The sequence below is a fragment of the Mugil cephalus genome, chromosome 22 (assembly GCF_022458985.1).
Source record: "Mugil cephalus isolate CIBA_MC_2020 chromosome 22, CIBA_Mcephalus_1.1, whole genome shotgun sequence".
Taxonomy (NCBI): Eukaryota; Metazoa; Chordata; class Actinopteri; order Mugiliformes; family Mugilidae; genus Mugil; species Mugil cephalus.
The window spans coordinates 17,660,445-17,687,503 of NC_061791.1; the positions used below are offsets into that span (position 1 = coordinate 17,660,445).

Genomic DNA, 27,059 nt, shown 5'->3' on the forward strand with positions numbered 1-27,059 from the left:
ATTAAAGTTGAAGGATGTGTAGTTAGTATTATTATAGTCATGTGTGCCTTCTTCACACAATCCCCGTTCATTGTGAATCACATAATGCTTAATAAACCTTAAAACAACAACCTGAGGATGTGATGACATTTTCAACGACTGGAAAAAAACAACAACTGCTCCTACCAAAGTGCACAGATTTCAGCACTTGCACAGATGGATTTTGCTAATTCCATTTGGAGTCAGGGCAAAAGGGCAGCGGCATATCAGCAGCCATATGGTAAACAAAGGCTTTCTCCATCAACTGCCTCAGCAAGGGGTGTGTGTAGGGCTAGTTAGACTGCACTGGAAGCAGCTCAATTAGAAAAAGATAAATAAAGTGGGAGCAAAACAGCGCTGCTCTGATTTGAATCAAGGAGTGGCCCCCGGGATTCTCCACAGCACCAGCTTTGTTTAGCTAAACTGAAGCATCTGATTCGAATGGTTACTGAGGTCCAGGCTCTGCTGATCCCTCTCATGTGGGCGCAGGACAAAAGCATGGAGACTAGAAATATGGAGATAGACAACAGTTGATTGGAAATTGTTTTGTGAATCTGTGCTACCCTGAGGTAAAGGAAGCTGCACAAAATTGCTCCATTACATCTGGGAATCATCTATACCTGATAGAGGAGTGAATCATGCCTGAAGCTAAAGTGTTCAGTTATTGCAAGATTACTACTAGTGAAAAAAGACTGACGAGCGTATTAGCGTAAACGAGTACGTGTGCTCATTTACACCCACACACCAAGATGAGGTTTATTTTCCAATCCAGTCTGTCCTGCCTGTCAAATCTCTACATCGCGGGACCGGCTTTGGCGTCACTAACAGCAGACTGCTGGAGGCTCTTCACCAAACAAACACAAGCTTTATCTAGATGAGCAGGAGCTTAGTCATTTTGATAATATGTTCTAAATAAACAGAAGAAAATGGAGCGCACACTTCGGACACACAAAAGGACCTGATGAGGGCTCCAGGTTTCAGTTTGGCTACACTGTGTTTCCGTTGCCATCAAGTGTTTCCTAACAACGCAGAAATGAAATAAGCCTGTAGTGGCATTTAAACTTCATTACTCATGTGCACAGCCCTGTAGGGGAAAGAAATCTAGATAGGAAACCAGTGGTGTTTAACTAAACTGATGTTTATGATAAAGTAAATACTTCAAACACGCCGATCACGTGAAAACAACTTCTGCTCACTGCTCCGGTTGACCTAGTGTTTTCAGTTTCCTGTCCAATATATGAAACACCTGTCTATCCTGAAAAGCATGTGCAGATACACTCTATCGATCCTATGGGGAATATAGTATGTTACAGCTGCAATCAACGACACATTAACATAAAAGCATCAGTAAAGAATTTAGCTCTAGACACTAGATATGTGTCTAGTGGATAAGGTGTGTAAAAATAGAATATGTGTGATCCGTAATCAGGTTAGGATGATTAGAGGCTAATACATCTTGTGACACCATTCACTGGTTGGGAAAGTTTAAATCAGTATAGGAGAGTGTTAACTTTCTCAAAGGAGGTCAGTGTTACACTTGGTCCGGTGTCTGATGTTGTGTTTTACCTTGAAGTCGAAGCTGCAGAGGCTGACTGCGTCACCGTCATCCTTCTCCTTGCGCTTTCGTTTCTGTGGAAAAGAAGCACCCGTGGGATGTCAGCAGGAGAGCCGGACATGCACCAGCGAATCAAAACATAAACAAGTAGTTTTACTCTGGAAGACACAGTGAAAACACTTATCGACAAATTTTATACTCTTTAGCAGCAGAGTGTTTCAGCTAAACGAATGATTATTCGACATTGGGATTGGAAAAACTGCAGTATTTAAAATATATTTCTTTGCCGTGGAGTGTGGATCCCAGGACATGACACACGTGTCATGTAATTTATAGCCACCATTTCTTGCTCGTTTTTCAGGACAGTTATGCTTATTGCCCCTGTAGCTCTTTGTAAAGCCACAATACACACAGCATGAGGTACTACTGGGAACAGGAAAGGCTTAATTAGGCAGTAGTGCACTTTAACACCTGCATGTGGTCGCTCAGTCAGGGAGAGTGACTTAGCAGGTGAGAACCGTTGTCTGGCCTGTTTAGGCTGAAGGCTGTAAAAGCTATGAAGAGCGCTGGTGGCCCCTGGGACCCCCGAGGCTTCATTACTGTGGTCCATTAACCATAGAGGCTTTAGTGCTGGACTGTGAACGTCAAGACCTGATTGACCAGCGAGGTGAGGAGAGCCAAAATGGACACCACATAATGGTCAGGGGTGGCCGACGACGAATGGCTGAGCTGTGTGTGTGTTTGTGTTAAACAGGGATGGTGTTGGCGGTGTGGGGGCATTTCCTTTCAGTCAGAGGATCCTGTTTGTTTTCCCACATTTGTAAAATTTTAAAGCTATCTGGTCAACAGCTTAAACTAAACACTTTTAAATATTTCCCGCAGGGTGCATTCAGGTCTTGTTGTGTCTGCCTGTTAACATAATGAAGGCCGCAGTTTGTTCAGAGTTGGGTGCGTTTCAATGGGAGGCTGTGAACAGAGTTGCAAAAAAACAAAAGATTGTGTAACCCACTTCTAGTCAGCAGACCTTAATTCAGCACTAGAGCAGAGGGTTTTCTCTGGTGGTTTAAAATTAAGACAATAGTATCAAACAAGACATTAGGTGGAATTATGATATCAACTTCATCCATTAATCCGAGGTAAGAATAGAGTGTGAACAATGGCAACTATTTTGTTAATGCCCTCTGTTTTTGGGGATTAGCTTCAAAATCTGTTGCTTTCATTTTTCTCCCTGTCACAGACTGCTGATTGGCAGTGTGCGTGTACTTGTACAGCTATCTTTATGAGGACCGGTTTGTTTCTTGCCATTGGAGTAAGAAGACTTGCTTTTATGGTTAATGTTCAAATTCGGTTTAGGTTGCTGTAAGGGTTGGGGTTAAGCACTTATTGTGATGGTTAAGATTACAGTAAGGGGCTAGGGAATGCATTATGTCAATAAGCAGGCCTCACAAAGCTAGCCCTACAAACATATGCATGTGAAAGGATTACAAAGGTGAGACTGTTATGAACAGGGACACTATGGAAATTCTGAAAAGTGTCGGGTGCAGATCTGAAGGACAGCTGAAGTCAGCAGCTCACTGTAGTGAAGTGTGAATTCTCCTTGCAAGTTAAACATTGCCTTAAGCTCAGGGCTTACGAGGGGATAAAAACAATACGAGAGCGACCTCTGTGCAAAAACAGACACGGGGGAAAAGGAGGAGAAAATTAGCGGTCCTGTTCGTGCCACCCTTGGATATCCCTCTGTCAGCAGCACACATATGAAATCATGCAATCCAAGCTGCAGCATGTTGAGACGGAGGGATGGGTTCAATGTAAGTGCTCTGACTCAACAAACACCCCCCCTTTCTGTTCACTGAGCACACAGACTGAGGCTGTAACAGGTAACTTTGTTACTCATCTGGGGGGCGACTGACAGATTTGTAGGTTACATAAAAGGACGCCGGTTTACACAAAACAAGAGCAAAGCGTGATGCAACACTAAGTTTCAACACTTTCAGACACAGACAATGAAGGGCATCGCTTGTTCCGTCTTCAGATACCAACTTGCTGAGAGGTTTTGTTGCCTTCCACAGTTCAAACAATAACACAGTCTCGTATTACCATGACATCATGGGCTGGATGTTCGAGGAGAAATGTCTCTTGACCTGACAAACGCCTCATTCTGACCCAGGCCTGGATTAAAAAAGAGCCAAAGTAGCCAAGAAATGACGAAATCATACTCTCTGAGGATTTGATGAAAATGAATATAAATGTTTACTGAAAGGACATGAATAGGTGGAAACTAAGAAACTGTGAAATAAAAAGCCTTGATTACAATGCTTGTATCGCCAAGTCAAAACGTGTATTGAGTTTGACTGAAAGAGTGACAGATGTATATTTTGTGAAGAGGTGATGGACGAGCTGGGTGGAGCAGCATGCCTCCCCCCACTCTCCATTGTTCTTCCAGCCCAGTCACATGTAAATTGACAGTAAACCATGAGATGGTCTGCTGGCAAAGTACACAGTCCTCTTCAGTGAGCAGGTCTGAGCACTCTGCAGGGCGGCTTTAAGCAAAGTGAGAAAGGGAAGCGTGGAGTTGCAGGTACCCTGAGGACTTACTTCCATTTGTAACGCATTTATCTGGCAAACATGTTATCGGCAGTAGTGAAATTAAAATGAATACATTTTGACAAATGAGTATTTATATTTATGTTTCCATAACTGTATAATCCCCCGAAGCCATGAACTGTTGAGTTTTCCTAAACTTATAATAAGCCCTTAATCAACATACCATAGGGAGCAGGTCCACTTCAAAGTAGCACGCCATGTTATGCCACCATGTTTCTATAGTAGCCCAGACTAGACCAAGCAAACACCGGCTCTAGAGGTTTAACCCTTTATGACTTTGTTTTACAAATTGTGAGCTCTTGGCCATGATTGTTGCCCCTGCTTGTCACACAGCTTGCCTGTCATCCTGACCCACCCGTGTTCCCGTCCTTGCTCCTTGTCTCACCTAGAACAGAAATCTCTGCACCTGATTTTAAAGGGACAGTAATTTGTTAGTTTTGGCAGCTGTGATTCAAAGTGAGCGCCGTGCCTCTTCACAGTTGTTTCTGTCGTCAACCGTTTCAGTAAGCACTGGCAATCTTCTGTATCTGCTGGCTAGTGGTTACTTGTTGTTAGTATACATTCAGTAGCTACTTGCTTTAAGCCTTGTTCACCTGTGATACTGAGGCACTGGGTCAAGTTTATTAGCCTTTTGACATGTTGACATAGTGTTCATATAAAAAGCATTATAAAGATTCAGCAGGAGTAAGGCTGCTGGCTGTCAGTGTTTGGGTGGAGAACGTAACAGATTTCTCTTTAATTTGTAGATTAGAAGAAAGCTGGCATGTGTTACATTTTGGTTTTATTCCTTTCACTGATTCAGCAGCATCAACTCTGGCTCTTTTTCTTTGCACTTTTGTCTTTTTAATTTGCTACAGATGATACAGGTAAGTGAACTTACAGCAGTTCTTCGCCTTTTTCAAAGTTGACCATGCTTCAAGGTTGCTTGTGCCTCCAAAACAATTGTGACTGAGAATGGACACGGGCCTTCTGGGGGTGTCCTGTGGCGTCTGGTAACAGAATGTTGTTAGTGGGGGTCCGTGGAGCATCACACAGACACGATTTTGGGATCTAGTGAATTTGGAGGCCAGGTCAACACCTTGTGCTGTTCTTCATGTTTTTTTTTAAAGTTGTTCCTTCTGTGTCAGGCTGCATCCTGCTGAGGATGTCTGCTGTCATCAAGGAGTGTCATTGCTGTGGGGTGGGGGCGTCTGGTCTGGTCTAGGTGGGTGGTACATGCCTATGAATACCAGGGCAAGAAGTTTCCCAGCTGAACACTGAACTGTCACAAGGTGGTCAGTGTTATTTACTTCCCCTGTCAGTGGTCATAATGTTATGCCTGATCAGTGGATATTCAAGTGACAGCTGAAACAGCTTGTCGTAGGGCATGCTAATACGACGAAAACCAGGACATGCTTTGTATCAGAGTGGAGTCTATGCATATGGTATGCATTCCAAGAAAGCCGCTTGTTTTTTTAAATGTGCCCAAAGCGGTTGTCTCCTTAGCAATGTAGAAAAATATACAAAATAGCAGTGTCTAACCATGGCTCACATTTCTCAACCCAGCTGGTCTTGGGTAGTTGTCAACGAGTGGTTCGAGTGTCTTTTTAATAGAGAGAAAATTGATCAGACATAGTCACCGACTGCATTGCAACACCATTTATGACCTCCTGTCAAAAGCCTGTAAAAAGTCAGAGAGAGCTAATAAAAACAGGCCGAGTTTTCATTTGGGTGAAAACACGTGCTATCAACTATATACAGACATAAATCCAAGGAGCAGCTGCAATGCAACATCAAAGTGTGATGTGTCGGCAGAGGGGTGATGCAGCTGCACTGGGTTCTCTCATTTGAAATGGGTGAGCGTCCAGTACAAAGGAGAACACTGGATGACTCACATGTTACAGTGAGGTAAATCATACTCCTTGTGGAATGTGAAGGAATCTTTATAAAGTCAACGGCTTAAAAAAATAAGCGACTGTAAGTTTGAAAATATGTAAATTGCTGTTAGTCTGGGCAAACCAATCCCAGAATAATTATGTTTGCATGAAAAGCTTGACGCCACTCAGCAGCTGGCAGCGACATTAAATAACCATGTCTGATTAAAGCTGGAATGCCTCTTATCAGGCAGGCCACTCTTGAAGCTGACATCTCTGGCCGCCTGAACTTGTTACATGAAGAGACAAAAAGCTCAGAGTCTGACTCTTGCCATTGTTAATTACCCTCACATTCCACTAAACAACAGCCTGGTTTGATCTCCTCCACCTTGGCACTGGGATGGAAACCTGACTCACACTCTCGCCGCGACAGAAAGCCCCCCTGAGGCCTTGTGCCTGATGTATTCTGAGAGGATCCACCAAGCGTCCCGGGAATGCTCGCCTCGCATACATTTACGGTAAGTTTCGGAGCCAATGAACTCCAACCTGTACCTGGCCAAGCCCCAGCTAGAGGTAAAAAAAAAAATAACATTCCAATTAAGCACTTCAAAGCCCTGAGAGGTGGTTAAACTTTATTCAAAGCCCTGGCAAAACCTTCAAGCTTAGAGGGGTCGGGTTAAGATAAGAGGGGCAATGAGACACTTCCAAGATTCTTGTATTGTAATTTGGTAGATTTATAAATAACAGTAAAATTGGGGGAGTAAATTGAAAGGGTGCGCTAACAAGTTCCACATGGGCTTTGGTGGATGAGCTCAGCGTCCTATGTTTTGTGAATCAAAGGCAGCAGGCTGGCACTAGATAAAGAGCCTTTGGCCTCCTCTTTCTGCTTTTATTTCTCCTCCTCTGCCTTCAGATGAGCGATGGATTGTGTTTCAGGCAGCTGTATACCATGGAATGCCTACTCACTCCTCGTGCTGCTGGCCGTCTAATCTGTTTGCTCTTTTCTGTTTCTAATTAGCTTGTCTCATTTCAGGCTGACTGTAAACCACAAGCAGGCCTTTTTTTTTTCTTTTTCTTTTAGAGACAGCCATGCTTTGTTGATCATTATGTTTCTCCGGTACGGGGATAAGAAATCGGAGCTGGTTGGATTTTCTTTATCCAGTCATTTGGTCTCTGGCTACATGAGCTGGACTTGGTTTAGCCATAATGGAGCCAGCAAAAATCATCACAGTCTCTCAGGCTGGTATTAGAAGGAGATGCACACAACAGGGAAAGCTGGTCTCAATTTTTTTATTCATTAATTCTTTTAAGTGTTTTGACTACCAGAGTCAAGGTTGGTAACCACTTTAAAGGCTGAGTGTAGTGGCCGCTCCCAGATCTTAAGCAGACATTAAACCTGACTTGGTCTGATGACTGAATGTGATTCTGATTCGCTCAGATATATTTCAGTCATGCTTGGTCAGGAAATAGATTTGCACAGAATTATTGTTATCATTGGTTCCAGAGATTTATGTTATTTGCGGCACAACATTTTACCTCTAGTCAGCACATATGACTTCTCTTTTTTCCTCTTCTCTGTACTGAAACATTTCCTCTACTCTGGATGGTCTGTCTGGATGACAGTGGCTGGGGGTGGACAAGAGGCTGCCTTTCGTCGCTGTGACAAAGAGCAGTGCTACCGTTTCCGAGACTATGTTGAAAACTTGGAGACGAGATTTGAAGCCAAAACACACCATTATGACGGGAAGAGAAGCTTAAGTGCACGACAGGGCAGGAGTCAGACATGAGGCAGTAAAGCTCGGGGAAATATGCCTACTGTAAACTTTAGAAGTACATATACTGTACATTGAAAATAAATAAAGAGGGTAGGCAATTTTCAGTTTGGCTCCTTGTCTTGATTATGGATTATGTTTTTTGGTGATGTTTGCTTTAGTCATTTGTGATAAACCAACTAAACTGCATGCTTATGTCTTTCTTGTGGCCTTATATGATAAGACCGTACTCACCAGACTGAAGTCCCATTGTGGTCCCGGGGTAAGAAACGTAAAGGAGCTTCCTCTTCGCAGTGACCTGCACGATGACACAAACAAAAAATATCAGCGTGTGACGATAACCAGAGAAGTACTCATTTCCAAGGCCTGCTCATTGTGGCCTCCCTCTGTGGTTCTTTGCATGACCTCAGTGCTATTTTCCAAGGAATAGTCAAGAAAAGATTGATCTAAGCCACCAATGGAGTCCTCCCTGACCTAAAGTCCCAGCCAAAGACTGAGAAAAGCTGAGTTCAAAGCATTCACAATGTGATAAGAGGACAGTGATTCAGAACACGGGTGTCCTGAGAAAACATTCACCTCCCATTACCTACCACAGCCTCAGCATGGTGTAGCCACAGCCCAGACGAAGCTGACAGATGATGATCCACAATCCACTTCCTTAAAGAAGCCTCATCAACTGCTTAGCTGTGCTTAGACCTGAGACCCCGGTGACATTTGAAGGAGGAGCCCTTTAGCTCACACCTTCCTCCCTCCCAAAAACCACGAACCACATCTCTATCTTTTTTGTTGGGTTTTCTGAAAGGGGCAGCTTTTTCCTTTTTTGGAACTCAACAATGGGATTGTCCCCTTCCAAACCAGCCATGCAGGCTGCAAATCCTTTCCATGTCAGACAACTTATCTTCAACCTGTGAGATTATTAAATCATTACCACGAGGTCAGGCTGAATAAGGCCACAGTGAGGACAATTACACAACACATTTCCACTCAGTGACTCAGTGACTGGACGGTTACTCAGCAGGAAGCGAAACCTCAAAGTAGCACTTAAGACGTGTTCTGTACCAACAATAAATTGGATTTTATTGAAGGACGATTTCACACTGATGAAATACTTTGTATGAGAAGTGTGCCTCAGACTGCCACACAAGGCAACATTATTGTACAACAGCATTGCACTACCTCGCTACAGACGTACAGATGTTTTCATGTTGAAATGGTCATTACTTCAGCTACTTTATTCCAATTGTTTTGAAATATATGGATAAAAACTCTAATGAATAGTAGTTAGCACAAAAGAAAAAAAACTTAAAGACTTATTTAGACAACTCTGAGTATGTCTTACTACTCCTCAGACTCAGCACACATGACAAGACACTAAATCAGCACCTTCTACAGTGCACTCAGGTTTCACAAGTCAATCTGGAACTTAGGCATGATCATAAATGCTGTCAGGATAGTTGATAATATTGAAGATTTACTGTATATCTTGGGGGGCCTTAGATGGTGGGGCCTAAAAAGGCATCAGCATCCGGAGAATGCTGAGCTGCTGAGAAACACTTGTTCCGTGTGTGTGTGTGTCCGGCAAGTGCAGCTCATAAGGTTGAGTCATTCCAGTCATACTGCATGCACACCAACTGTCCTTCTACAAGCAGCTGCTTAGTTGGTTCCTGACTTCATAATGCAAGAAAGGCAGCAAATCTTATTAAAGTGAGAAACAGTATTTACCATTTGAGTTGACAGCATAATGAATCAAGCCAAAAGCCAAAAGCATCAACGCTGCATCAGGAAAACCAGAAATCAGGACAACACTGGCGAGCAGCTGGTCCCATTAAACGTGATCAATATACAGACACTGGTCACATCAAGTCGCAAACTCCGCAAAAACATAACCAAGAATGCATAGTATAACCAGTAGAACATTGAGCAGACGTGAAATAATGAGAAGACAGATCCTGTGTAGCTCTAACATGCGCTAAATTAGCTTTAGAGCTTCTGTTGAAATGATTAGAAATGTAAAGACTTATGCTACAGTAAGGTGTTTTGGATAAACAACATGTGCTGGGCAATAACAACAGCAGCTAAAGAGAGGAGGAAAATGAGAAGCTCCCTGGGTGTCCTGGAGGCAACAGAGGTCACAGGTTGCTGCAGGTGTTGCTCACAAGCTGACTGTCAAACTGTTGCTGAATTAACTCAAGTGTCCCTAAACTACTAGTTGGCATATGAACCAATCAAAATAACTGTAATCTATGGTCTCATTTTAGCTTGAAATTCATTAAAAGATTCAGAGAAAGAAATTATCATCCATTTAAGCCCCTTTCACATCGCACAAAAAAGCTGACCTGAGTTTTTCAAATGTTGCTTAAAATATTTCCGACTTTGAATGAAATGCGCAATGATGATGAGCCCATGAATCCATAATAGGAGGCTCATTAGTTTACAAAGAAGCAGGGCTGTGCGCTGACTGATGACGAGACAGAGGCTTCTCTGGAATCTGTGTGTGGCTTCCAGGCGAGCAGACGTGTTTGACAGCATACCTTTGACAAATCACAAGCATTGGCCACGGAGTCAGGTAGGGATAAGAACACCTACCCATACTGTTACATCATGAGGCTGCTGGGAACACACTGGGAATCTGACTAGAGAAAAAAGCCAGCCAGTAATAAACACACAGGTAATATTTCTGCTAAAATTACTTAATACCTTGCTCATTTGCCGAAACAACAGCAAGCAGTTCTAGAGAAGATGGAAACATTTGCAATAACAGACAAGTGATAAATCCATCTTGCCAACAAGACCACTGGTTTGATTGACAGAAGTAGAAATGACCTGGCAATCGACCCAGGATTTTATCGGTTCGGCTAGGCTTTGTTGTGAACAGGAATGCTGGGTCAACCCGCTAATTTGCTAGATCTCAGTGCTGCATTTGACATTACTGATCACAGTATTCTACTACAGAGACTTGAAAGTGTGATCAAGATTACAAGAACTGCATTACACTGGTTTGAATCATATCTGTCAGACAGATTCCAGTTTGTCCATGTAAACAACAACTCTTCTATATATACCAAAGTAAGCAATGGAGTTCCTCAGGGTTCTGTGCTTGGACCAATATCATTCACATTATACATGATCCCTTAGGCAATATTATTAGAAAGCACAGCATAAACTTCCATTGCTGTGCAGCTGATACCCAGCTATGAAACCAGATGAAACTAATCAGATGGTTAAACTCCAAGCATGCCTTAAAGACATAAAGGCTTGGATGACCTGTAATTTTCTACTTTTAAACTCAGACAAAACAGAAGTCATTGTATTTGGCTCTAAACATGTCAGAGATTCATTATCTAATCACCTGCTTTTGTTGGATGGCATTGCCTTGGCCTCCAGTACTACTGTGAAAAACCTTAATATTATATTTAACTGGTATATGTCCTTCAATTCTCACATAAAGCAGGTGACCAGACTGCTTTCTTTCACCTCCGTAATATCATCAAAATTAGGAGCATCCTTTCTCAGAATGATGCAGAAAAACTAATTCATGGATTTGTGTCTTCCAGGCTGCATTATTGTAACTCATAACTGTCTGGCTGTCCAAATAGCTCTTTAAAACGCCTCCAATTGATTCAAAACGCTGCAGCAAGAGCACTGACAGGAATTAGCAAGAGAATTAGAAGCTAAAACTGGAGTAATATGATCACATTACTCCAGTTTTAGCTTCTCTTCACTGGCTCCCTTTAAAATCTAGAATTGAATTTAAGGCCTTGAAAAACCTAGCTCCATCATATCTGAAAGAACTCAGTATCATATTGACCCAACAGATCAATGCGATCTCAAAGTGCAGGTCTACTTGTGGTTCCTAGAGTTTCTAAGTAGAATGGCCTTCAGCTATCAGAATCCTCTTCTGTGGAAACAGCTCCCAGTTTGGGTTCGGGAGGCAGACACAGTCTCTACATTTAAGGTCAGGCTTAAGACTTTCCTTTTTGACAAAGCTGAATATCTGACCTGTGGAGTCCTAAGCTACACCTGACCCAGTCTTCATGGCCTCCTCCAGTTATCCACTCCTACCTAGATGAACAATTCACCAACTTGCCCATGATTCCTGTTATACTCACAAACAGTCTCATAGATCATCAGCTATGTGCTATATTACTAGATCCTACGTGTTTCCTTCAGCTTGATATATGACAGAAGTTTGTTTATCTTGTTTCTCCTGCTCTTCTTTTCTCTCTATCTTCTCTGTTACTAACCGGCTGGCCTTCGGCAGATGGGTCCCTCCATATGAGCTGGGTTCTAATCAAAGTTTCTTCCTGTTAAATGGGAGTTTTTTCTTGCCACCGTCACCCTCAGGCTTGCTCTGGAGGTTGCAGGCTGTTTTTTGTGAAGTGTCTTGAGACAATTTGTATTGTTATTGGCGCTATATAAATAAAATTGAATTGAATTGAATCGAATTAATTTACACGATGATGTTGATGTACCTGCCTGTCACGTTCTGATATTGTCACTGGACAGTCTGTCAGATGGTGTCATTATAGAAGCTCCAGGGCTGCGAGCAGCTCAAAAACAGAGTTAAGTTTTGGTCTACTCCCATAAGAGAGCAATCTCTGAATGGCAGAGATTTCTGTCTATTTTTTTAAATCAAACAAATCAAATATGTTGTTACACTATCGTAAATGGAGGCACATAGGTGAATTAGCCTACATCATGTTTGGGAAATTGCACCGATCAGGGAATGTATGTGCGACTGTGTTTATATACAGCCTGTATAGTGATATGGCACACTTTTTTTTCCTATCAATCATGGCAACGCGCCGGCAAGACTGTGAAATCTGTGAGCTGCTTTGCATCCGGAGATTCAGTAGAAGATATCGGGCACTGTGCAAGACACAGTGATTTATTCAAATATCAGCAGCCTTTTGAAAGAGCGGGGGTTTGGCAAGTCCATTCTTCAGGTCATCAACAAACTTAAAGGGATACACCATGCTGTCCATTGTTTACCTCGCCGTGTCATGTAGTTAAATGTATAGTGATGACGTTGACGACGCGATGATGTATGAGAGGGAGGAAAAAACACAGCTCTCACAGCGGGAGGTCTGACCCAGGACTTCAGGCAATATGAAAGCACACCAAAGGTGGGTCATCTCGGTTCTGAAATCCCGCATCAACCCGGTACTTTCAGTGTGAAAGGGGTATAAGTCACATTGTACTAATAGTTTCTGTGACTACCTGAGGGGATGTGCACTGAATTAAATGTTTGAAGAAGCTTCCAGCAGCCATTTCTTTATCTGGGTGACCTACCCAGATAAAGCATGATGACATACCATGTTGTGTCAATTAATAGAAATATTCATATAGTGTATATTATATGTCATTAGCATGAACGCATTCAGTTCTAATCTGCAGTTCTGACAATGTTTCAGCCAGTTTTCAAGAAAAAGGTCTAGGGATTCTCTGCTTCTGACCAAATATATTTTGGTGTTGGACTGATGTCGGATGAAAAAACAAATAAAATAGACAGAAATGACAGTTTTCACAATCTTGAGGTATTTTACAGGAAATCATTGATGATCTGGGAACTTATCCCACAGTCTTCCCACAGTCTTCTTAGATACGAACATCAAATGATGACAAACATGGGACAGACACTTTGCTTCACCGTGGTTTGGCTTTTAAGCTCGTGACAAATGTCTGCGTGTTCTGACATAATAGTATACACGAGGGGGTGTTCGTGTTTATGAAAGGCACTGTGACTAAAATCTGTGTGGGTCCGTGCTCAAAGTTTATGATGTACAAGAGGTGAGTCTTATGTGGTTCAGTTAACACTCAGAAAGTCAGAGCACTTCCTGACAGAGAGCTTAATAGAATTTGAATTATTGTAAGAATTTGCCAAGTGGTTAGCTAGTTTGCTGTTCTTGCCGTTACTGCTCTTCGTTTAAAAAAAGAAAGTATCGTCTCACTGGTCAACGCTTTAAAGTTGAGATTACTGGGTGTCTTTTCACAACATACTGCTTGTCCAGTTTGAACTGTGTCGTTTCATTTCGTATTGAATGGTTAATTTCAATGTTCATAAACTTGTTTACTAAGTCTTGTAATGTGAATAACTAAATATATTACCTAGTAACTATTGTTCATTAAAGTTTTTAACCTAACGCACCTATAATAGGATTCCAGTTTCACTGAAAACTCTCCTTTTTTGTTGGATACATTGTTGGTTTCAAATGTTGCTTGAAATATTGGAATGATTAAATGTGGAATGATGATGAGCCCATGAATCCATAATAGGAGACTCATTAGTTTACAGAGAAACAGAGCTGTGCGCTGACTGATGATGAGATAGAGGCTTCTCTGGAATCCGTGTGTAGCTTCCAGGTGAGCAGACAGTGGAAAAGTGACTGCGTTTGACAGCATACCTCTGAGAAACCACAAGCATTGGCCAAGGAGTCAGGTAGTATTAAGAACACACACCTATACTGTTACATCATTTGGCTGCTGGACAAAGGTGTTGGCCACTTTGTCATAACTGCAGCAGACTAACATGTTGGAAATCTGACTAGATTTAAGAGTCAGCAGCAATTAAACACACAGGTAGCATTTCCACTAAATTACTTAATACATCGCGCCTTTCTCGAAACAACTCTTCTACAGCAAGCAGTTCTAGAGAAGATGAAAACATCTGCAATAACAGACAAGTGATAAATCTATCATGGAATAGCAAGGCCACTGGTTTGATTGACAGAAGTAGAAATAAAGAGTAAAAATTGGGCTGTACAGAGGCCCATTTATGTTGCATGCGCTATTAAAAAAATAGATTTGTGTGATAATGAATGTACCACAGGAGCACCCATTTTGTATGTGCACTTGTTTGTATGTGAGGTAAATAAAAAGCACATTCTACAGTCTAGAAAGGTACTTGTGCAGTACCAAAAATACTGCATTAAGTATTTGAATTTGGGTCTTTCATTCCAAAGTAAGGGATCGATCATATAATTCACATAGTATCTTACTTTAAACATCAGTGGGATTACAAATACCAACATCCAAAAAATCTGTGCAGTTTAAGTTACCATGCAACAATTTTAATACGGTTAGCTTTCAGACAGTTTGGTAGAGTTTTAAAAATGGCACGGCGCACTGTGTTTGCGATCTTTATCACGCAATGATTTGAACATTTGATCTCTGTCTACTGCCATGAAACTGGAAGCCCTTCATAACGGTGCATTTCGAATCTAATTCCCACACCTGCCTTTACTAATTTATTTGTAAGGCCAAATCCTGAAGGTTAGGGAGATAATCTGATGGCCCGGCAAGTTCAGTGGTTCAATCGGCCCAAGTAGTAGTGTATGTTCGGTGTGAAGTCAAATCCCTGTTTACTCTTTGTGAGTTGCTGGTACAAATGAACAAACAAATGAGTGATAAGCAACCACTTAACATGTGAAATACTACTAAGAGTATCTGGTTATATGTATTATCTTGTTTTGTGTAGAAATCTTATCATACTATCGGGTCATAAAAATCTGCCTATACACAAAATGACTCATCGTACATCCAGGGTCATGCTTCCCTTACAATTAGCTTTTTTTTGAAATCCAATAGCACCTAGCTGTGAAACTTTATTCATAGATAAGTGACTGATATCACTACGTTCGTCACTGCTGCATGCCAGAGTGACAAAGGTCTTTTATCTTCATCTACCTGCTCTTGTGTGTGGAGGGAAGCATTGCCCGTGAGTAAGTGGATTAGCATCTCAGTTGGCCCTTCCCTTGTTTGTCAAAGCCTGTTAATTCTAAAACTGAAGCACTCCTGCCCTGACACCACCAGCCCCTACTTGTCCACATCTGTCTTTATTGACCCAATAGAAGTATGCAGTGTATACAATATATACAGTTAAATCCCGCATGTGCATACTACTGTTGTTTAAAGCATACAGATAAAAATTTAGCCTAAATTAAGAAGCGCAACCTCCACCCAAGAGCATTTCTCCATTCTGTCTCTACCCATATAACCATGGTGCTTTACATGGACTCTGACCTTCCAATACTGAGTTTACAAGCTTACAACCAAGTCTGTTCATTTCTGTTAGTTAAAACTTCCATGTGTTTGGCAACAAGAGTACTTAAAAGGGAAAATTCCGCTGCCAGTCTAGTATTTAATGCCAATCTCACTTGGGAAATCAAACCTTATTTTCTCTCACTACACAGTTTTTTTTTTTTTCCATGAACCTTGTTATGGAGGTCAAATATTGGGTGATGTTTTTCCATGTTTGTCTGCAGAAACAGTTAGGCACTGGGCAGGGTGGGGGCACTTTGGCACACAACATGGAAAGCCTCTCGGATGAGTCCAACATAAACTCTCCCAGGGGGTTCATAATACCAAAACACACCGATTGCTATTAGCTGCCGGTCTGAGAGTGTATTAGATAAAATTAGCATAAGACTGGTGCTCTGGTCACAGTCATTGCTAACAAACCGAGGATACAGAGTAGATAAGTGAAGAAAAGCAGTCTATGTAAATCGTTCAACTATCAGCTCATGTCTAAAGTTATGTACTGGGGTAGGGTTGAAAGACTTGTGTACAGGGTTGCTGTAGGCTTGAACAAGTGAATTGTAAGACTTTTTTAAAGATTTTTTTAAGACCATTAAGAGTTACATTTAAGGCCTACGAAGTATGAAAAATAAGGAAAATCAGAGACCCAGAATTACTTTCAAAATAAAAAAATTTATTGACATTCAACTATTAACTCAGGACGTCCCTGAGGTGAGCTCCACTACTGAGGAACAGACACATAATAAGCCGGGCCAGATAGGGTCATACTGCAAGTGAAACCGTAAGTGGAAAGAAGGATTTAAGACTTGACTAAATGTCATTTAAGACCCATAATGCAAAATATAATGGTACTTAAGACTTTTTAAGGCCTTAAATTGGCATTATCAAATTTGAGACTTTTTAAGACTCTGTGGAAACTCTGTATCAGTGAAATAGGCATGTTATAGCTGATTTGAAACACTGACGTCGGTTGATTATTTTAGGGCTTGTACTCTGAGGTTGACATTTCCTATGTCTGTCCAAAAACAGTACTTGCATGACCCCTGCAGTCTGCTTTCTTACAGACTAAACGTCTTGCACTTTCTTAGAGACAGGAAGAGCGTTACTTTATTGATCCGGTGGGGGACATTGCATACCTGACAGTTTTTATGCACCAATGATGAACAGGCATGTGAGTATTTTTAAAATCAAGCTGGATAAAATATAACCCTGCTGTCCAGACACGGATGTGCGTTTTCGTTTGACAAACTGCTTCCTTACTTTGACAGGCATTCTGCACTCAAAACTTTAGACACATGTTGTGATCTGCTGAAGATATCAATGACTCCGACTCCCAATTCCTTAACAGAAAGAAGAAGGAAAAAAAGCCAAATAGCCTCGTGTTTCTGCTCAATTCAGCCCAACTTTCCATGCCAACCTCGGCCCTTTGCTGCCATCTTGTGACGCAATGACGCAGCCGCAAATATCTGCATGACGTGTAAAAACTATTTACATCTTATATTAATCCACATTTTCCATTTGACAGCAATTTCATTTCACATTTTCCATAATTTAACTGTTTAATAGTTTATTCGACACGACGAAAATACACCGTTATATATACGAGAAGCAAAGTAATATTGTGCTTCTTGCAGCAACGTGAACAGATAACGAACGTTTCTGAAAACATTGCTCCAGACTAAAAGCAAAGACTGGAGCGGCACTAGGGGCTTTAAAGAGGTGACTGGTTTTGTTCCTTCGGGTTTAGAGAGTTCGTTTTCAAGACTCTGAAGAGGAAAGGCACTCACCGCCTCGGGCCCCTGTTGTTTTTCTCAGGGGAACACTCTTCATCAGCTGAAAGCTTCCTCTTCAGGTTATAGGAGCTCGGTAATCTTTTCGGTTTCTCTGAGGTGGAAACCGAAACTTGGATTTCGGCGGTTTCACCCATTTGAAATATCACAGTCTGGGTGGTTTAAATTATACGCTACTGACAGGGTTAAACTGAATAATGGCAATAAATCTACTAACTACAATAACAGAAGCTTGTGACTATTTTTTGAATATGGCGGAAATCCAGAACTCAACCAATGAGAAGAGGGCGGAAGAAGTCGTTGCTAGGATATTGCGCTGAATGGGCGGGGCCCGAACGTATAAACTCCGGAGATTGAAGGAAGCGTGAACCGATGTCAGTGTGGAGTGAATATTTACATCGGAACATATCAGTTTTATTATAGCAATTTTTTTCTTGATTGGAAATGACACAGACGTCTGTCAGATGATAATAAGACGATGAACAAGAGGCATCATTGTGAAAAAAAATATATTTCTCAGCTTTTATTTACATTTGAACAAAAAGTTGCATGTCCAAAATTATTCATACTCTTTGCAAACTGTCGCAGTCTATGGGAAAATCCAAAGTTCTACACCATTCCAAATAGTCCAAGCTGTTCTAAAGTATCCTAATTACCCTGATTCATTGCTGTCAAAACAACAGTTTTAATCAACTCACCAGGTGAAAAACAGCAGCTCCCTGCAGTTGGTTTGTGGTCAGTCATGGCTAAGACTAAGGAGCTCACTGGGGACCTGCCATAAGGCCATATCTAAATGTTTTTAAGTTCCAGTGGCTACAGTGCAAAGTTTTTTTTAAAAATGTGACACCTGTGCTGGCCAGGAGGACAGTAAGAGAGGTGAAAAAGAATCCAGGAATCACCACCAAGCTATCCTGGTGAATTTGGGCTCTGCTGATGGTTACATCTCAAGACAGCACACTGCTGGGTTCTACGGACGCAGACCAAGGAGGACGCCACTTCTCCAGATATAGTTTATTCAGTCAGTGCAGATATTTTATTTTCTGAACACATACATTTTTCTTGTTTGTGTAATCATTAAAGCAGACAAACATTCGTGTTGGTGAAAGATATACAACCACCATACTTATAGACCTAGGCTCCAGCAGTCCATTCTCAAACTGTGACTCATAATTGAGCTTTTTGTAAAACACTTTGTAACATTGTTTTTAAATGTTCCATATAAATGGGGCAACAGTTTAACACAATATTGATATTACTCTGTCTCTCTCCATGAATAATTTGGTATTATGTGAATTCTAGCAACCACTGGTGGCCGTCATAAGAATTGCACACGTGCAAATGACAAAAAAGAAACAGAAATCAGAAATTTTTCCAAAATGCATGTTTATTAGAGATCTGATTGTAGTCCACATATTACTCAGGTGAACAGCAACATCCGTTAGCATCATTGAAGTTCCTTCCATTTGTCCTCTCTGATTGCTGTCCACAAATTACTCAATTAACAGCAGCATTCAGGAGCGTCATTCAAGTTCCTTCCAGTTGTCCTCTCCGATTTCGCCAACGACTCTCACAGGCAGTGATCCACGGTTTTATAACCGATTTCAAATGGTGCTAGAAGGCTGCAGCGGGCTCTAAGCACCAGAGGAAATCAGTTATCTTTTAGTGGAGACAAGGGAGGAGGGTTCAGGCCCGTGCTTGTCCTCACTCACTGCTGGAGCTGTCCTGCTATCCCCAAGAACACTGATTTCAAATGGTGCTAGACAACGGGAACACACATCTAAACCACCACGTGAAACCAGCTTCTGGGGGAAGATGTTCGGTGACCACAGCTGCAGCGGTGAGATGAACTTCACACACTCACACACTTAAACCAAACTGTGTAACAGTTTTTCATGGCTTATTTTAATAGCTTACCTAAACTCTGTTTACTTCATTGTTCAGTTCTAGACACATGTTGATGATAATTAAAGCAAACAGGATTAATCTGATACAACACAAGGCTTGAATATCTTTGTGTAAAACATTTTAGTTACAGAGTTTTGATAAATTTGCTTAATTTCCAATCATTTCTATGTTGCCACAGGGTCGTGGGTTATTAAATGTAGTTTAATGTGGAAAAATTAGAGAAACTCTATCAATTAAATGTGAAAATGAAGCGACTGAAGTCAATGAACAAGTTTCTTTGTTTGATGGAAAAACAAAAAGGTAAAGTCAGTGTGGCTTTTGCTCTGCTACATAGCATCTGACGAGCTTAGCTGCAAGTCAGAATGGGTCTAGCTAAACCAGATCTTCAAGGGGTTCAAGCTCACCATGTAGTTTTTAGGAAACTTCTGACGGAGAGAACAGAAGAGGGGTAGGGAGTATGTTTTAGCAGCTTAATCGCTGACACTGCAAAATGCTTTCTGGGATACCTGACTGTCTCAAGTCCACACAAGTTACTTCCCTAAGCATCCCTGATTAAAAAAAAAAAAAAAAATGCAAGGAGAAGAACACCTTCAAGCATCTGGTGTGCACTTGGCCAGAAGCTTACTTACAGTTGAAACAGTACTTGGGCAGCTACAGATGCTGTTTTGCAAGCACAGGCAAGAACACATATTGATGAATGTCCCAGGACTAAATGTTTCTGCTTTTGTACTCTTGCTATGACCTGCATGTATTCCAGCTTGAATGAAAACGCCCATCCTAAAGCTTTACCTGCAGCTAAACTAGTGAGGCAGCAGCCAGCAAGTAAGTAAACAAGCATTCACGGTGCATAAATAGTGTGTTCATTAGCTAGGGGAAAAAAAAAAAACATGCTCTGGAAAATGATCTTAACTCAAACCCTAATTAGTATTATTACAATTGACAAAACATGCGTGAAATTCGATTTACTATTTGTCAATTTCCCCAAAGCTGCATGAACAATTTGACAAAATAAAAGCAACAGTGCTGAGTCCCTAAGCCTCAGGGTCCTGGAAGACTCCAGGCTGTCTTCATAGGTATTTGATCTATTTTAAGACAGTGTGTTTAGACAGTGATTTATATTTGCCACCATTGTGTGGGTAATGATCAGCTGATTGACAGAATAGAAACCTGCATTACAGTGGTTTGGGAAATTGTGTATAGTTTTTTTTCACATTCATGAACAAAACAGTTGATTTGTCAAGTGAGATTGGGATTAGCAGTGACTAAATCAAATATTGCAGGTTGCTATGCGTCATCAGTTGTTTCAAGGGCAAAAATACTTGCAATAATGTTCAGCTAAAATGCACTGGTGTGTGCACTAGTGAAAACAGAATCTAATCTATCTACTAGATCTATGCTTTAAGAAGTAATGCTATTCAGCATTCCTTTAAAATAAGTGAGAGAGCTGCTGCTGTTGAACTGTATATGTGACACATGCTGTCTATTATTTTTCGCAACCCAATTTTAATTTTAGTGGGCTAGACGAAATAATAGAAATTCCTTGTGTTTAATTCAAAATGTCTAACATGACCATCTGTGTTTTAACACCTTTCTGGCACTATTTCAACATAAAAGTCAACATTAGAACAGTCATGACGCTAAGATTCCACACAGGACTGGGATTCACTAATACTGTATATGAGATCTATCCAGTGTCAAAAAACAGTTACACAACAATGACAATAATGTAACCGCAACAAAAACGTTACCATGAAGTGCTGATCAGCTGTGAACCACGAAAACATACAGGTCAGGTTAGTGTGGTATTGTGTGGTGTACATGCGTCACCCTGTCAGTGGTTGAGCTGTCCTGTTAGAGGAAGAAAAAGAGGAAGTCTGTCCTAAACATGAATGTGACATCATCATCAGCAAAGCGTCACGGACGCCTGGAACGTGAGAATTTGCCTCCGGCAGGACAGAGGGATTCAAACGGAAGAAATGTCAAACCAGGTGGATGGTGTAGTGCTACAGTGACGCCTCTGCTGGGAGTATAGCAGCTCCCGTCTGCTACATAATCAAGAACTGTGTTATTGCAGACATCAAAAACAGCATGATGAGCACTTTGTTTAGGTACTTACATCCTGGGTCTTTGTGAAATCGATACTGCAGGGAAGGAAGACTGGGGAACAACCTAGGTAGAAAGTTCCTGTGAATGAATAAAGGAAGTGTACGTGGGTTTTCAAGAGCGTACAGCGAACACACCCCTGAACTCCAACAACAGACTATTTAACATCCCTGAGCTGACGCCATGTGACACTGAATATGACTGACTGTACCTGTCCTACAGGTACAAATAGACACATGACACACACCTATGTCACGTCATGTGACACTGACAAAGCATACTCTCGCCTAGACGCTACCGCATGTGAGACGAAATGGAACTTTGGCACCTTAATCTAATCTGATCTGCTCTTGTCAGAATCTTAAACCAAAAGGTATTCTGAATGCGTAGAAACTGCTAAACCACAACCCACTTAGCTCTTGGTGCTGTATCTGTCTCAAACGTTATTCGTCAGCGTGACCCATACACTGTTTACAGTGGTGCCGATTTGCCACACTAAAACATGGGTTGAGGGGTTACGAAGTTGTCCCCAAACAATTTGTGCTGCATCCTGCTGGGGATGGCTGCTGCCGTCAAGGAGTGGGGGTGCCTAGTTTAGTCCGGTCTAGGTGGGTGCTACATGTCTAAGTAACATCCACATGAATGCCAGCTCCAAAAGTTTCCCAGCAGAACATTGAGTTGTCACAAGGTGGCCAACGTTATGTACTTCTCCTGTCAGAGGTCATAATGTTACGGCTGATCACTGTATACTGAGCACAATTTAACACGGCCAGGCAAAATGTGCCCACTTGCTTCTAATCTGAAATCTAGTGTTAAACCTGGGCACAGCTTGTTAAAGCGGCTGCGCTGCTACACGTGAGCAGCTGGAGGAATGTACAAACAGTGACAGCGTGTGCGTGTGTGTGGTGTCTCATGTTGCAGCACAAAGACCTCTGTACGCCGCTGCTCGTGGGAAATGGCGCCCGGCACTTACGCAACCGACCGGGTCGCCACGACAACAAAGCCACAGTGAATGCATCGCATTGTCCCAGTGGCCCTTACAGGTGCTTGAAACATGGGTGTCAGATGATCTGAGGTGTCGGGCCACTGTCAAAAGCAGTCAGTCCAGTTTGTAAAAATTACCATATTGAGAGGGTGGGGGGGATAGAACCTCATACTGAGAAGTGCCTAAAATCATGACTCAGTGTTTTGCCGAGCTGTCAGAGCTGTTTAAGCTTTATGTCTTAATATGGTAGTTCTTTATTAAGGCACAAGAGGGCAGCGTTACATGCAGTTACTGGGACAAGGAAAACGCTCTCAACTCTTGGAGAGGGCAAAGGTCAACACCAGTGCAGCAGCAGGGAGTGAAAAGAAAGTGTATTGCAATAGAAACTTCTCTTTTAGGGGTGTAGTATTATCCAACTAATTTATATTATGTATTAAGCCGTGCAATATTGTTTTAGGACTTCCTGCGATTAAGTTTATTAGGTGAACGTTTATTTATCAGCTCTTGCTGTTTATTTCCATGTGTAACACGTTTCAGTAGTTATCAATGACTACCTCAGACTGTGAGTAATTTTAGATCCTATCTGCCAATGTTTACAGTGGGACAAAGTGCACGTGCAGCGAAAGAAATCATGTAGAGTGCATACTGTTGTGTTGATGGTGATTAAAGGAGATGGCATAACCCGAAGTTTGGAGAACAAGAAATCAGAGTCACACTCACAGTGTTAGCAACGTAGCTAAGGTTGTGTTTAGTGCAGCACCATGCTTAGACCAATGCACAAGGCCTTGATTATCTTCTAAGATCCCAAGGTTGCAATTGGTAACTATCCTCAATGCATTATCAGGAACATCCCTTCCCTTTCAAAGCAAATAACACTGAGGGCCCGTAGACCTTGCATTCAGATCTGATCTCAGTTTCAGTATATAAATAAACCCCAACATCATCTGGGTCATAGTAGAATATTTCAACAGCTACTGCCTCTAATGGATGTCTACCACTGCTCCAGGACTGAGACCAGCCCTGTTTTATGTTTGTGCGTAAGTTATTATTTACTGATCTCCACCTGACGTTAGTTAGACCTGCACAAGATTCAGACTGTAATCTCTGGCAATAAATGACATAATTTGACTAATTTAACCAGACACACCTCCTCATATGTCAACATGACCCCATCAATAATTAACACAGAATCACACTCATTTCTAATACTTTCCTTTCCCTGTAAATTATTGTTTATATTTTTACTTAGTTTACAGCTACAAGGAGAGAATGTTTTAAAAGGCTGTCATTGCTAATGAACAACCATCGCATATGATTTTTTTTCCTTTTAAGCCGATCATTTATAATAGTAGTCGTGAACGCAGGAGCACCCCCGTTGAGTATAGCTGGCCTTTAATTGGACTGAGGACAAACTGCATTCACACTGGCAAAGGAATCATGCGACCCAGACCACCTCCAAATGTGGTGAGAGATCAGATATCTCAAATGTGATCTCAGTCAGTGCGTTTACATGCACAGCTTAATCGAGCTCTGTTCAAAATTCAACTTTCTGAATGTGGTCCTTGTACCAGTTTACATGCAACGGAGAAATTGAATAACTGCCGAGAACATGTCCTCCTCCTCCACGCTAGGTGGCGACATGTGTCTTTTCAGTGGGTTAATAAGGCCCTCTTTCTTTCGTTTGCCCTATTACGTCATATAATAAACATGAGTCATTCATGCGTCAGACTAGCATTTCAAACAACAACAACATGAATAATAGTTCAACTTTTTAATCTCATACTTAATGTGCGCGTTACTTATGGTGCAGATAAGATGGCACGATAACTCAGGTGGTTCTTCTACTGGCTCAGTTTACTGTTTTCTTCTGTGACCGACTTTCTTGGGTGTTTTTGTTGCAGGGTCATGCACCAGTACAGTGGTTGTGGCGCATGTGCACACACGTTGTCCAGTTAAAGTCTTAACAAGGTGTATGCATGCTGGAGAAATTTCCAATTACATAATGTGGGTGTGTTAATTGGATAAAGAGAACTCTGATTTTAGTCGGAGTGACGCGTTTACATGCACTTAAGTTGTCCAGTTCAAATCAGATTAAGGCATAATTCGTTTTTTTTTTTTCATGTGCATGTAAACAAACTGAATGTGTCCTGGGGGTGTTCGCACCTGCCTTTACGTGATCGGATCGCCCAGATCGCATCTTAATGCAAAGTCTGAACAGGCCCTTAAATTCAGCTAAAAACAAATAGGTAGAGTCTAGGTGTCTGTAACTTAATATGGTCTAATATTATTCATTCTACCCAGAAAATGACTAGGAAATTCCCAAGTGACCTACATTTTAACCCGCACACAGCCCTCCATTCAAATAAAAAGAGCCCACTTCTTAGTGTTACTCTGGTGTGGGAAAATAAACCCGGATCCTGCCAAGCTGGACATTTAGGCCCCTGTCTCCTTAGAGTCGCTGATGTATTTTGGACGCCTCTGTCAAAATAAAAAGCGACGGCAAGCTACTCAAAGGTTTTACACGGGCCAGACTTGAACGAGGAGAAAGTGCAAACAGACAAACCCTGAACCAACAGCGGCCCTCTGCGGCACCAACACAGGGTAAAGTGAGGGACACTCACAAACACACACAGACACACACATCCCATCCGCTCTGCTCTCGGGGGAGAAAGGCTTCCTTGTGGAGGTGAGGTGAGCGCTTGTTGTCAGCTCTCCCTCGGGCTTCCTGTTCTATTCTCTCCCAGGAAGTGAGACACAGACGCACCACTTGCATGAATGGCAGACCCAGTCGGCTCCCACGGGGTGAAAATGATGTCATCGTCCCTGCTGATCTGTCGGTCCATCCGTCAGGCCCTGCCACCTTGACGCCTGAAAGGAGAACAGACGTTAAATGATGACGATTTTGAGGTTTATATAAGATTTATTTTCCTGAGTCACTGTGACTCATGGTGCAAGCCACGTCCAAAACTCATGACTCAGCAAAACTAATAATTGGGCTTGTGTAACTGCCTACTTCTTGGATCAATTCGACTTCCTCGACTTGCGGCGTCCTTCCGGAAAACACAGATGTTGTGTTAAAATAATTAACCTTGAGGACGTGAATGGATGGGTAGATGGATGGATGGAGGGATGAGAAGGTGAGCACAGGAGAGGGAGCTGCATTAATCAAGCGGATGCACAGGATGTTCACGCAGATTAGCAACGACCATTAGTCACAGAGCAGCCGCTCCACCTGCCGCATCGCCACACACCTTGAGGTGGGAACTAGAGAGCGAGGGTGCGGGTGAGCTGCTGATAAAAATGTACAGCGTATCTAGCCGTGTCGCAGAAAAGCAAAAGTCGGCTGTTAGGCCCGTCACCTTGACAACTGGTAGTTCCAGCTTGAAAAACATTACAGCAACACCCCGTAACGCTTTCGCCACACACGCTGACGCCATTTACTGTCCGCGTTCACTGCTAAGTCAACAAAATCTGATAATTTCTCGGATTAATCTTTATGGCTTTATGACTTTTCAGGGCAGTTCAAACCAGCCACCACAGCTGCTATAGTAACATGGGAGGACAAGGATGCACCAAGACAAACTCTGACCTCTGGAGATAAAGCTTTAAGATCCTAGGTACAAGGAGATGATGCACTCTGGCTGCACGCAAGGACCTGGTGCCACCGGTGCGAGACACTTACACGTGTGTGCCCGTCAGTCTGTCTCGCTCTGTAATAACTCCACCCAAACACTAGACGGTGCTGTATTTTTTTGCCAGTCGGCTTAACTCTTGTTTCTACTTCCTGTTTCACTTTCAATAATGGGGACTGAATCTTTTGCTGAAATTTCACCTAACACAAGTCATACCCATGTCTGTATCTCCAAACCTCCTCATTTAACCTTTACGATTCTTTATTCAGCCAAATGAATTAATTAGAAAATCACAGAGACGGACCAGCAGCCGGAAATACTAAAGCAGAAACATGTGACCACTAAGTCACAGCAGTGTGTGTGTGTGTTAACGTCAGAGCCTCTGCAACACTTCAGTGTAGAAGCCTAAATTATGCTTTACTCTTAACAATGCAACAAATTCAATATATCACAGGAGGCGCATCTAAAATCAACAGAAAGCTGTGGTTTAATCACTTTATAGAAAAATGAATGGCAGTTGAGCAGTGAGCCACTATATAAAGATATGGGAAGAACAGCAATTATGTTTTCAATAATATTAGACAATAAGTGTGGCTGGATATCACAGATAGGACACAAACAAACAGAAAACCTTCTAAAAGGAGCGCTAATGGGAAAGGAATGGATGCAACCAGCTGCTGTTTTCCATAGTAATCAATAATAAACCGTCAAGCTCAGCAGGACGGTGAACGCTCTGCTGGGCTGCTAAAACTTTAATGGAAAGGCAGCGCTTTCAGTGCCGACAAATTAATCGTTGTTTCTTCAA

At 41.9% G+C, this 27,059-nt stretch overlaps 1 protein-coding gene and 1 long non-coding RNA gene across 2 annotated transcripts in view; both read right to left on the reverse strand.

The window, feature by feature from the left end:
* Nucleotides 1-811: 811 nt before the first annotated feature.
* LOC125000423 (neuroepithelial cell-transforming gene 1 protein-like) lies at nucleotides 812-17,892 on the reverse strand. The gene is made up of 4 exons (XM_047575972.1): nucleotides 17,627-17,892; nucleotides 8,037-8,100; nucleotides 1,585-1,647; nucleotides 812-862 (listed from the first exon to the last, which is right to left on the reverse strand). Exons 1-4 carry the CDS (start codon nucleotides 17,764-17,766, stop codon nucleotides 812-814), a joined length of 318 nt encoding a protein of 105 aa, XP_047431928.1. The 5' UTR covers nucleotides 17,767-17,892.
* A 1,103-nt stretch (nucleotides 17,893-18,995) lies between these two features.
* Nucleotides 18,996-27,059, reverse strand: part of LOC124999926 — a 39,558-nt gene continuing 31,494 nt past the window's right edge. Inside the window, exon 4 of the long non-coding RNA XR_007111245.1 lies at nucleotides 18,996-25,490. This is a non-coding gene — a long non-coding RNA (uncharacterized LOC124999926). The remainder of the gene's footprint in view (nucleotides 25,491-27,059) is intronic.